The 12,533-nt window shown below is 52.2% G+C and overlaps 5 protein-coding genes across 5 annotated transcripts; 4 read left to right on the top strand and 1 right to left on the bottom strand.

Moving 5' to 3' along the window:
* Window positions 1-159: 159 nt before the first annotated feature.
* On the top strand, window positions 160-1,821 carry AA0111_g3199 (hypothetical protein; the record flags this gene model as incomplete). The annotated part of the gene is made up of 1 exon (XM_028649056.1): window positions 160-1,821. One exon carries the CDS (start codon window positions 160-162, stop codon window positions 1,819-1,821), a length of 1,662 nt encoding a protein of 553 aa, XP_028509144.1.
* Window positions 1,822-2,989: 1,168 nt separating this feature from the next.
* Window positions 2,990-4,580, top strand: AA0111_g3198 (putative leucine aminopeptidase 2; the record flags this gene model as incomplete). The annotated part of the gene is made up of 2 exons (XM_028649055.1): window positions 2,990-3,112; window positions 3,168-4,580. The coding sequence occupies 2 exons, from the start codon at window positions 2,990-2,992 to the stop codon at window positions 4,578-4,580; spliced, it is 1,536 nt and encodes a 511-aa protein (XP_028509145.1).
* A 740-nt stretch (window positions 4,581-5,320) lies between these two features.
* Window positions 5,321-5,953, top strand: AA0111_g3197 (hypothetical protein; the record flags this gene model as incomplete). Its single annotated transcript, XM_028649054.1, has 1 exon — window positions 5,321-5,953. One exon carries the CDS (start codon window positions 5,321-5,323, stop codon window positions 5,951-5,953), a length of 633 nt encoding a protein of 210 aa, XP_028509138.1.
* Window positions 5,954-7,136: 1,183 nt separating this feature from the next.
* Window positions 7,137-8,832, top strand: AA0111_g3196 (hypothetical protein; the record flags this gene model as incomplete). Its single annotated transcript, XM_028649053.1, has 6 exons — window positions 7,137-7,186; window positions 7,234-7,370; window positions 7,498-7,516; window positions 7,568-8,154; window positions 8,205-8,719; window positions 8,776-8,832. 6 exons carry the CDS (start codon window positions 7,137-7,139, stop codon window positions 8,830-8,832), a joined length of 1,365 nt encoding a protein of 454 aa, XP_028509139.1.
* Window positions 8,833-9,578: 746 nt separating this feature from the next.
* AA0111_g3195 (hypothetical protein) lies at window positions 9,579-10,991 on the bottom strand (the record flags this gene model as incomplete). The annotated part of the gene is made up of 1 exon (XM_028649052.1): window positions 9,579-10,991. One exon carries the CDS (start codon window positions 10,989-10,991, stop codon window positions 9,579-9,581), a length of 1,413 nt encoding a protein of 470 aa, XP_028509136.1.
* Window positions 10,992-12,533: the final 1,542 nt, after the last annotated feature.

Genomic DNA, 12,533 nt, shown 5'->3' with positions numbered 1-12,533 from the left:
GCCATCAGAACCTACGAAAGAAAACCACGCAGCAGTCTAGACCGTGGCGCTCACTTACCCCCGCCATATCCCCGGGGAAATGGTTGTGCGAATTGTATAACTTTCTCTCTCACCATTGCCCTCGCGTTCCTCTATAGTCTTGCTATTCTCATATTCATAATGGCTGAAGCTGTAGGAATCGGGTTCGCCGTAGTCGGTTTACTTGCAGCATTCAAAGGCGCCCTCGATAGCTATTTTCTCATTGAAAGCATATTCGAAAAAGACAACGGTCTACGGGACTTGGTTCTCGGTTACAACATCGAACGTGAGAAGCTCAAGAGCTGGGGCGATCGATTTGGAGTGAACGCTGGGACGGAGAAAGATTGCTTGCTCGATCGCGAACCTGAACAGATCAAAAGATTGATGGCCGAGATTTTTGGTAGAATCAAATACTATCATGGAGAAGCGGAAAATTATCTGACAAAACACGAAGCCTCCGACCACCCAGTAGACTACCACATGATGAACAACGTCGATAGGGATTTCAAAAAACATCTGCGGTTGGACAGCGTTCAGGTGGACGCTATGTCAAAAGCCCAGATGAGCAAGCCGCAGAAGAAACGTGTGAAATGGGCTATCAAAAACAAGGAAAAGTTCGGAGATGTTGTGAAAATACTGAGAAAATACAATGAAGACCTTCTTGGCCTTCTTACAGAGTCTTCCGTACATGCCTACACACGAGCATTACCCGCATACGTCCTCACAATTCCCCACAATGCCTTCGATTTGCAACAGGCTCAAGGTCTTACTGGTCCGGCAAATGTCCTCATTCGTCAAGCTGCGCATTTGAAGCTATTACAGTCAACCGCCGCAAACACCCGCGACGCCGTGTCGATCGATTCACGACTCTTGGAAGAAACAACTGCTGTTCAATCGTCACGATCTATTTGTATATATAACATAGTCAACACCAGTCTGATTAGCGACGACGATGACGACGATGACGAGGACGTGGAAGATGCGCCTAGCAAGCCTCGAATATGGACCGAGTGGCTAGATATCGAGAATACACTTTCACCTGCAAAGAAGAACGACGCTCAAGAACGGATCAAGACTCTGAGCGTCATGCTACACAGCGCGCCTGCATCATTCCGCATAGCGAAGTGCATCGGCTATCGCAACGATCTTAGCAACCCCAATCGTACAGGCCTCGTTTACCGCGTACCACAAGATCTTGGCATGGCTGTACCCATCTCTTTGCTAGACATCATTAAGAGATACAAGGAAAAGCCGACCCCACCGCTAGGCGATAGGTTCAAACTCGCGCAAGCATTGGCAACAACCCTGATGCAACTACACACGTCTGACTGGTTGCACAAAGCTTTCCGCGGCGACAACATCCTTTTTTTCTTGGGGCTCGCAGGTCCTATAACCGACCCCTACGTTGCTGGCTTCGAATACGCACGAGAAGTAAATATGCAGTCTCTGGGCGTGCGACCCAGCGGTCAGAATAGTCTCGACTACTACTATCACCCGAACGTGGGTAGTGGATTCTCCAAGACGCTCGACCTGTACAGCCTCGGGGTAGTTCTACTCGAGATTGCGTACTGGCGGCCTCTACGTTCGAAGATCCCACCTGAACATGCGAAATCGCTGGGGTCCATCCACAAGCTCTTCGTTGAGTCGGCAGATCACAAGCTGGACGCTGCTGTTGGAAGCATATACGCTAACGTGGTGAGGACGTGCCTGCAGTGCAAACTTTTGGATGACGATTTGGGAGATGGATTTGCATGCGCTGTAAACACTGAGATTGTGCTACAGCTTGAGCGTTGCGTTGCTTGATAGGTTCAAGGCGCAACATACATTTGCTTTCCATGGTTACATGCTGGGGGGCTTTCAGATTGTTGGAGGTACTTTATTGTGATCAACAGGTTGTAACCGTAGTATTAGGGAGACTTCTACGTAGTTTTGGCTAACAATGTCATGTTTGAGTTGAAGTTAAACATTAGCATGGCGATCACTCACTGTCCAACGTCCCCTTGCGCCGAACCGCTTCAACGACCAAGAAACCAAGAGCGGATGGTGTCGCCAAGAGGACAACATGGTGCTCTGAGATATATATGCCGCGCATTCCCCGTCGTCAGATATCATCTTCATACATATCGATTGTCTTCGAAACGTCTTCCTGATGTGTAATTTTCTTCTCACGTTTTCTTGGGTTGTAGAGCAATGAGATGCTCTTGTGTCATCAGTACCTAATCAGCTGCTCCGTGCGCCGCCAGCTAAAGCCCCCGTTTTCCAGGGACCTCGGCGGCCGCGTGCCGTGCTTTTGGCCGTCGACTACGACATGCGATTCTACACCAGATGACCTGCCCAAACCGCACGACATGGAAATCCCGGAGGAAGAGGCGACAACACGAGCTCCATGAGGTCCCTCGGATGTTCCGCGATACACAGTCGCTTATAGAAGGCCAGACAGCTGCACTTCAGCGTTTCCACAGCCGGGTGTGGCCACCTTCCTAAAGAGCACCCATCCGGTCTTCTTGGCGGGAGGGAGCTTGCCTCCGCCAACATCTACCCACATCGGTGCACTCTCCAATCGAGCCCCAGTAACCTCGCAATTGAGCGCCACTATCAGGTACGCCCAGGCGCTGCCCAGACCGTCTACCAGAATAAAGCAGGCATTGGCGCAGCTTGTCTTTACCAGCTGCTGGATCAAGCATGAACGGTGGAGTCGCCGTTGGCGAATGATAAGAGATGGCCGATATTGAAATGCTTGGCGGACGGGGAACGACTGCGAGTGTACGCGATTGCTGCAGAATTGCACGCGATAGCTGCACTCTCGGGTTAGGGAACAGGTCCATGGGATTCGTACATGGTTACACACGCACGACCGGTCGATCGGTGCAGCAAACATGTATAAAGGCTGCAATCCGCACTCCAGTTGGAAGACACAGCTGCAGCTTGCTTCTACCATCTCAACCGCCCGAGATAGAACAGCTTTGTCAATATGAGGGTTACTCTCGGTCTTGCAGCTCTCGCCGTCGGCGCCTCGGCCATCCCTACCGAGCTTAGGGAACGCCAAGATGGTCACAACTCCAAGCCATGCCCCAAGAAGCCCTTGGTTACCAAGGTATGCAGCTGCGGTTCTTCACCGTCGCGTTGGAAATATGCTGATGATATTGTAGGATGCTCTGGAGAAGGACATCACCATCAAGAAGTTGATGAGGGGTGCTCAGCAGCTTGAGGACTTTGCCTACAGCTACCCAGCCCGTAACAGGATCATGGGAGGACAGGCTCACAACGATACCGTCAAATGGCTGAAGAAGGAGCTTGAATCTACTTCGTACTACGATGTTACGCTCCAGCCCTTCTCCAACTACGTCATGTTGAACGGCACTCTCAACGCATTCACCATCGACGGACGTGCGATCAACTCTACCATTCTTGAGTACTCCGCGTCTACTCCAGGTCTCGTCACCGCACCCATCGTCCCCGTCAACAACCTCGGTTGCGAGGCGTCTGACTTCCCTGCCGAGGTATCTGGTGCCATTGCGCTCATCTCGCGTGGTAGCTGCGAGTTCGGATTGAAGTCCGCTCTTGCTGGAGGCGCTGGAGCTGTAGGTGCCATTATCTACAACAATGTTGCAGGCACAATCAGCGCCACTCTTGGTCCCCCTCCTCGTCCCGAGGGTGACTACGTTGCAAGTGTAACTCTCTCTTTGGAGGAGGGTCAAGCCATCGTTGCCAAGGTCGCTGGCGGTGCTACCGTTACCGGCACATTGGATGTTTTGACCGACGTGCAAGTCATCACCACCAACAACGTTCTGGCCACCAGCAAGTGTGGTGACAAGAACAACCAGCTCTGGCTCGGTGCCCACACCGACTCCGTTGGCGCTGGTCCTGGTATCAACGACGATGGCTCCGGAACTGTTGCTATCTTGAACGTCGCCAAGTCTCTTGCCAAGTACAACGTCAACAACGCTGTCAGCTTCGGTTTCTGGTCTGGCGAGGAGTCTGGTCTTCTCGGCTCTACCTTCTTCGTCGAAAGCCTGTCTCCTGAAGCAGCTCTTGATGTCCGCGCTTACCTCAACTTCGACATGATTGCGTCTCCCAACTATGTTCATCAGATCTACGACGGTGACGGCAGTGCTTACGGTCTGAGCGGCCCCGCTGGAAGTGCCGATATTGAGGCCTTTTTCGCGGGATACTTCAAGGATCTCAACATCCCCAGCAACGAAACCGAATTCAACGGCCGTTCTGACTACGGTCCTTTCCTTGACGCCAACATTCCCGCTGGAGGCACAACCACCGGTGCTGATGAGGTCAAGACTGTCGAGGAGCAGGCTATCTGGGGTGGCGTCGCAGGAGAGATCCTTGACCAGAACTATCACCAGGCTGCTGACAACGTCACCAACCTCAACGAGGAGGCTTGGCTTCTACACTCCCGCGGTATTGCTGCCGCTGTTGCTCATTACGCTACCTCTTGGGAGGGAATTCCCGAGCGTGTGCCTGCTAACGGCACTGCGAAGAGGAGCGTTCGCGAGCCTGTCGTCCGAAAGGGTGTCAAGAGCGGAAAGGTCACTCTTAAGCTTTTGTAAGTTTAAGGTGATTGCACTTTGTATATAGTGAATGATGATGATGCCGATGATAAAACGAATAATATATTTTGATCACACACATTCACCTTCCCTTGATCATGAATGATGTATTCGTGCTAGCCCCGCTGGCTTTCTAGGCACTATCTTGATGTTGCGCTGAGCTTACTACTTCCTCAGCCGCCAATGCGGCGTATTCCATACGCACGCGAATTCTGCACAGCCCCATGTGAATCGGCTAAGCGGCTCGCGAAAGCTTCTCACCGCGACATCGCGGCTGAGCGCACGCGTGTGGAAATGAGGCTTATTGTGATCAGCTGAAGTGCAGATAATGGAGCGCCTAGTTTGGTATATGTATCCTGGATGAGACGCGTTCGCGTCGTGGTTGATAGTTCCGCGAACCCTTAGAAGAGAACCACAGCAGCTGATAGCACTTCGTTCTACGCGCCACAAAACATATTCAATCTACGACCAGGATTGGGTACGAGAGAGGCAATTTTCCACCGATTCTGAGTGAGTCACTTGCTCAATAGTCTGAGGTCATCAATCGTTCTGAGAGTTGTTTTGGGCGTCGACGTACCAAAACAAAGGGTTGCCTGAACGAGGCTGTGCGAGCCGCAACGCCTTTCAAATTACCGCGCTTTCAAGCTCGCATACATCTGGTCTTGGTCTGCTTCAACTCTCGAGATTCATACGTTACCACAAGACCCGTTGATTGAAAAGAAACGAAGAAGATCGCAGCCATGGATACCACATCGCATGCATACGAGGCCTTCCCAACCTTCGATACATATTCCGCCCCCACAACCCCACAGCACGATCACGATGCACCGATACCCACAACTTCAGACATCACAGCGACAACATCCGAGCCCTTCTCCCTCCAGTACGAAGGCCCCCTCTACACAGAGATAAACATTCCACTCCCCCACATCCCAGCACCACCAACAACCTCGTCCGCATCACCACGCCTATCTACGTCCGCGGCCTCATGTACATCGGACACGACAACTGAGAAACGACGAGGACGTTCCCGAACCCTCTCTTCCCTCTCCCCCTTCCGACACCGCTCCTCCTCATCTGCTTCAAACCCCATATCCTCGCCCACATCGCCCACTCTTTCTCCTTCTAGGAACAGTGAAGAATGGCCGCGGATCCGACGAGACATTGTAAAATCCCGTGAAGTAAACGCAATGATGAATCTACGGCACCAGAGCAAAAGGGGTAGGAGTGGGACTATTGATGCGCTTGCTGTTGTTCCTGCTGTGCTGGTGCTAAGCGCGGAACTGTTTACGCCTGAGGAGGAGAATGGGAGGGGTGGGAGGGAAGGGAGAAAAGATAGTGGAGTGGGGAGGTGGGAGGATGGAATCAGGTGAAATGGCTTCTGATCTAAATTGAAGTGCTTGTTTGAACGTGTATGTGGAGTACGGACAGGCACATGGTAGAGGGCAGGTGGTTGGCGCAACGAACTGACATGGCTTGCTTTGGCTACGGATGCCAGGGTACTGGTAAACCGCTCGCATGTGGATATGCGGCGGACCTTGCCTGACACACTCTGAGAAGGATTAATAGGATATTACACCAGTGGTATGGGATCAATCGGGAGTATCGAGGTCGCACCCGTAGTCGCCATGTTACGCTATGGCGACCTCGACACAGCTATGAAGCTGGTGTGTGTGAGCATTGTAATGAGGGAAAGAAGAAAGAGCGAAACGTGTCAATGACCGTTAAACATTGTTCCTAGATAGCCGTATGTAGCAATAACCTATGTTGGTGTTTGTCTGACGACGTATCTTGAGGATTTGATTCGACGAGGATGACGTATCTTCGGCATGTTCGCTAAGCTGCGAGTATAGTGGACGCTTGGTGACGGCTAAAGACAACGGCAGGGCGCAAGGTACCGCATTGGGTGACCGCTGCAGGACATATTCCGTGGATGACCGGATGCAAGTTGAGGATTTGGGAACCATGTATGGTTATCCGAAAGCGCCTTCCTAGGTAGTAGTCCGGTGGGCATGTGAGGGAGCCGACTTCGGTAGGCGCTACCGGACCCTTCCCTTGGTCCAGGGAAGCGGCCATTGAGGATGGCGCAATTACTGACCGCCAACCAGTACATGTGAAACGGCTACGGTGGGCGATAAAGGCGAGTATAGCTCATGTGGAACCTGAGTCATTGCATCCGGTGTGCTTGCTGTGGCATGCAATGCAGACTGCAGCCATTGCATGCTCTAGAAGCATTCCAGCGGCTGTGAGAAGCGTGGGAAAAGCGACATGGGTTCGGCAGAAAAAGTTGCAACCGCCGAAAGAAGCGAAAACCTCTCTGGCCCGTGACGACAGAACCATTCATCTTTCATCATGCTGCCCAATTCCTGAGCGCTGACTGCTCCACCCAGCCATTACCAGGGCGGAAACCTTAAATTCGACTAAATCTTTTCCCTCTATCGATAAGAGGAATTTCTCCGCGAAAGGCTCCCTCCTTCACTAATCTCTTCTTGCTATACTGCCCGCCGCGAAGTAACGGACCACCTCCCCACACCACCACCTCCACCAGCCGTCGTCATGAGGAACATCGTGGTACTGGGCGGAAGCTCTCACCCGCAGCTCACCGAGTAGGTCGCTGTCGAACGCGCTTGCGGCCTCAACTAACTGGCGATAGGACTATCTGCAACCACCTCGGCATACCCAAAGCCAAGGTGCTTCTTGACAAGTTCAAGGGCGGCGAGACGCGCGTCGAGATTGAGGAGAGTGTGCGAGGAAAGGATGTCTTCATCATCCAGTCTGGCGGCGGTAAAGGTACGAAGCTCTCCGGCGCATTATCCTCCTAGCCATAGTGGTACTGCAGCGCACCTGGGACGGAACACGACGCCCGCGTGCCATTTTGATCTCTCGAGAACCCCGCTAATGCTCGTGTTGCGCGCAGTCAACGACCATCTGATGGAGTAGGCCCATCCTCATGGTGTAGTTGAGTGAAGTGCCTGACCGTCCGACAGACTTCTCATTACCATCTCCGCCTGCCGTACCGCCTCTGCGAAGCGCATCACCGCCGTCCTTCCCCTCTTTCCCTACTCGCGACAGTCGGACATTCCATACAACAAGACTGGCGCGCCTCTTTCCAAGGTGCCTGGGCGCTCGAGGACCGGCACATACACGTTCGACTCGCGACCGCAGACGCCCTTCCCAGGCCAGGCTGAAAGCGCCGGCATAACCAATGGCTCTGCAGCGCTGCACCACCAGCTCAGTAGGATGAAAATGGATGAGCGCAACGGCGGCCATGCCAACGGGAACCCCACAAGCCCCGTCAAGCAGAACGGCATCAAGCGTTCCGAGACGGTCGACTCGGGCAAGTCGGACAAATCCGACAAGTCTGCCTACTTCGACGTTGGCAAGGAAGCCAATGGCACCAACGGCACGGCTGCCCCAACCCCAGGTCTCCTCACGCGCGCACCCACAACCACCAAGCCTCCTGCTTTCGAGCCCCAGGTTGGATACCGCCAATGGGTTGCTCAAGCCGGTACCTTGATCGCGGACCTGTTGACCTGCGCTGGCGCTGACCATGTCATCACCATGGATCTCCACGGTAGGATACATGTTGTCTAGGTACAAGACAACGCGCTGACAGACTGCTAGATCCACAGTACCAGGGCTTCTTCGATATCCCCGTGGACAACCTCTATGGCCGTCACCTCCTCCGCAAATACATCCAGTTCAACATCCCCAACTACCAACAAGCTGTTGTAGTCTCCCCTGATGCTGGAGGTGCGAAGCGCGCAACCGCCATCGCCGACGCTCTCGGCATGCCTTTTGCCCTGATTCACAAGGAGCGCCGCCCCACACAGATCAACGACCGGCAAAACGCGACCATGATGTTGGTTGGAGACGTCCGCGAGCGCACAACCATCCTGGTTGATGATTTGGCGGATACGTCCAACACCATTACTCGCGCGGCGAAGCTCCTGAAGAAAGAGGGCGCTACAGAGGTGATTGCCCTCATTACACACGGTATCCTGAGCGGAGATGCCATTGAGCGTATCAACCAGAGTGCTCTAGACAAGGTCATTGTGACCAACACGGTGCCCCAGGAGGACCACAAGAGCAAGTGCCCCAAACTGGAGGTTCTCGAGGTCGGCAATGTCTTTGCTGAGGTAAGATCAAATTCCATGAAAAATAGCTTTGGATATACATGCTGACAATCTTCTAGGCTATCCGACGTGTTCACCATGGCGAGAGCATTAGCGTGCTTTTCGACTACAGTTAGTACCTGTACTCATCGAGTATCCGTTTCCTTGGACACCGTACCATTAGTCCCGCTATGCTACGCTCACTTCCTGCTTCCGAAAACCTGTGTGAGAAATAGGGCAATGTGGTTCGAATGGGACTAGTCTGTTGCTAGAGAGATGCTACAACTTTCTGTTGATTACGAAAGTGATACGGATATGGATGTGGTGTTTCCGCTCTTGCATTCTCTTTATGTCCTGTTTATAGACTGCTGAGGAGCAGTATATCAAGTACCTGAACGTTGCATCATAGGCATACGTGCATGGGCTGGCGTTGGGTGGGTAGGCTGTTCTTTACTACAAAAACTTGCCTAGTTTTATGGACTGTGTTTGCTTTTCCTAGTCCAGATCACATTCAGAATAGAGTGCCCATTTGGTGTTTTTACATCATTCATGCGGAGATGGTGCCCATGCAAGCGGTGTTAGCATTGCCATCACTTTTGCTTCCTTACTTTTGTATGTCATTTGTGTAGGATTTTAGACGACGGCAGTCTCTTCAGACTCTGCTTCCAGGATTACGTGACACACGTTGAGATGAAGTACATCATATTACATTATATTAGAGGTTTTTGTCTACATGTAGCAAGGCATTCGCCTATAGGGGGGTATATCTAATACGGCTAAAATCACGAGACTATGACAGAATGGCAGCATGCTTGCAAAAAGTAGAAGCCTTCAGACGCTGAACAGGGGTATATCGCACTCGTCACTTCGTCCATCAAGTACCTTACTCATTCAGCTTCGTCCTAGCCCTCCGGTCCCTCGCGCTTCTCCCTCCGCCTACTGTGTGTCCAGCCGCCGCGCCCTGCGTCGATGCACTTCCGCGCCGACTTGCTGTATAACCACTAATCATACTTGATGTAGCGCTTGGTCTTCGATGCGTGCTCGCTATACTGCTGTCTCGCGTTCCATTCATGGAAAGTATGAGATGCACTCGCGACGGTGGTGAGATAGGATGGTCGTTGACGTAGAAGCCGCCCGTGCCATCTTCGGTGATTTTAGTAGGAACCGCAGCAAGCTTGTTCCGTTGCTCAGTATGGTCAGGAGAGGTTGGTCGCGCATTTACTTCTTCCACATGGCCTGCTTCGAGATCAATGTCGACAACGCCGTCATTTGCAGTAGGTAGAACTGCAGGGGCAAAGTCGTGAGGTGATATGGCTTCTTCGAGCAGGTCTTTGTCGGCGAATCCGGACATGTCACTAAGGGCTGGCGATTTGGTTTGCGTGATGTTTGAGGGGGTCAAAGTCATGCTCTTACTTCCAATGGTGTTGTTCGGTGAGCGCTTCGTCCCTGTACGTGCGCCCGTTGTCGTAGACTGTTGGTGGAGTAGCTGTGCTGTCTTCCGACCTCCTGCTGTGCGTGGAGAGTGATAGGACCACGGGGGTGGACTTCCTTCGTCGAAATTGCCGAGCTCGAAAAGTTCTCTCAATATTGTCCAAGTAAATGGTAGATTGGCAACGAGAATGGCAGTTGACGACTCTCGAACATACCAGTAAATCCAAGTTGACTTGTACGGGTTGCTGAAAGAGTAGTAGCTGTTCATGATGCTTGCAGCTACCACGAAGAGACCCAGAGAGAAGATGCCGCACAGGATTATCTTTCTCTTCATAGGAAGGAGCGATCGGATGAGCATTTGCAATGCAATGCACAGCATGATCAAGTCCGAGGATATGTTGAAGACAGCCTTGGTGATGCGGTGATGAACCAAGGCATTGCACTGGAATGAACTGGTCGGCACTGCATAATACTCCGAGAAAGGTCTACACCAAGCCGAAAAGTAGAGGACTTCTATGACCACAAATCCGAGTGCTGTGTAAACGGCGAGAATCTTGATGGCGATGTTTTCGTTGCGAAGAGCTGTCCGTGTTATGCGATGATACATGGTCAGAAGACATGCTTTGCACGCCCAGATCACAGCGATGTGCATCTGCTCTACAACAACCACGAGCTTGCTCCCGAATCTTCGTCTCGATAGTTCGTCCACGGTGAGTGCGCTGAAGTCGAAATTCTCGGGTTCAAGGTTTGACTGAACCTTTAGCCATCGGTTTGCAAGTACAATCATAACCGTGTAAGCGCCGGTGACGAAGAGACCCATCGTCCAGTCATCGAACTGGAGACCTTTGATAGATCGAAACAACATCTTCCGTGAAATTCTGCATGGCAATTCCGTCAGAAAGTGGATTAATACGTTAAGACGAAAATGTAATTCCCATAATGCTAGCCGTGAGGTGCAAGTGAGTAGAGAGTGAAGCGATCGACAAGAGCAATGCGCCCAGGACGCCACAGCCTCGCCCGCCAGCGCATCGCGTGCTAAGCCTTGTTCTTGATAGCAAGGACGCCTCTCGTATGTGGAAAAATGGCATTGTTTGTAGAAGATGCACTCACAATCTTGCTCCGATCATACACACAGCACACGTATACCAGATCCATGATTCCTGATTGAACGGTAATGGCATTGTCGAGTTGCAATGCGGTCAAGCCGCTGACGCCAGTGTCGCTATCCGTTAGGCCGCTTGAGGTTTAGAAGGCGAGATCGACGAAGGGTCATGTTGTATGGGAACACGATTATCGAAGCGCATCCAGAGCAGGAAGAGGGTGATAACTATCAAGGGACAGAAGTGGACAGGGAAGAGGGTGTAGATACACACCGACAAAAAAACAAGGAGGAAAGAAAAGAAAGCTGACGATGTCGCAACAGAAGGACAAGGTTGGAGGCTAACCTCTATAGCTTGCAGCTGATGCACACGGCAGTCTTCCGTTTGCAGCCAGCCGCCCCTCAGCTCAACCCAGGGCTTATCTTGGAGTATCTGCCGCGCCTGAGCCTGCTGGAGGTCCCGCGTGGGGTCGCCGATACTTGGCCCTGGTAACATCTCGGACCAATTGTGCCTGGCGGATGTGAAGGTTGCGGCTAGGCATTACTTTTGCGGGGTTCCGCGCGCCTGTCATGTACACTTTGAGCCACTGCGCATCCGGACGTCCAGAAAGTTCATGGTATACCCTCTGATGCATGCAGAAATGGCATGCCCATGTAGATGCGTTGTAGTTATCACAGTTGTAGATGACGCGGGCAGTGAAAGCTGCCTGCAGCCCGCGAGTTGAGGCTGTGCCTGCAAGGTGCATCATCACGCCCAAGGCTGACAGCCACAACGAACTGTCAGCGGTGCAAAGCCAATCTGGCGTGAGATGAGATGGGTGTAGCTGTCAAAGGCGGTAAATGAGCGTTAATGCGCGTACACGCGATGCGAATGTTGAGTTGGTGTTTGCATTTGCCGCTGGCCCTGGGCGAGTGGTTGTACGGGGAAAGAGGAGTGAACTGTAGGCGGGAACTCGGGAAGTCGCCATTAGCGTAGCGCAACCGGCTGCGCACCGTTCAACTCATGTCTTCCAACCTCCTATACACCAACTCGTCTGATCCCTTGAATAAGAAAAGATATCGGCTACAGCTTCCGTACCCCGCTATCAAATGAGATTCCTAGGCAGTCCTCCGAAGAAACGCCTCATTTATGGATTATTCCGTGAATTCGCTTAAGAAAGGCACTTCGAACTGATATCGCAGTTCCCTCCAAGTCAGGCGTTGGTGTTAGCGAACAGCAAGCGGAAAAGACAAGAGACGATTTACAGGTTGCACAGACCTCTGTGGTCGAGAAATTGCGGTCTGAGGCACGTTGGACATACTACAAAG

The sequence above is a fragment of the Alternaria arborescens genome (genome assembly GCF_004154835.1).
Source record: "Alternaria arborescens strain FERA 675 chromosome Unknown contig_6, whole genome shotgun sequence".
Taxonomy (NCBI): domain Eukaryota; kingdom Fungi; phylum Ascomycota; class Dothideomycetes; order Pleosporales; family Pleosporaceae; genus Alternaria; species Alternaria arborescens.
This window is presented reverse-complemented; position numbering and strand designations above follow the sequence as displayed.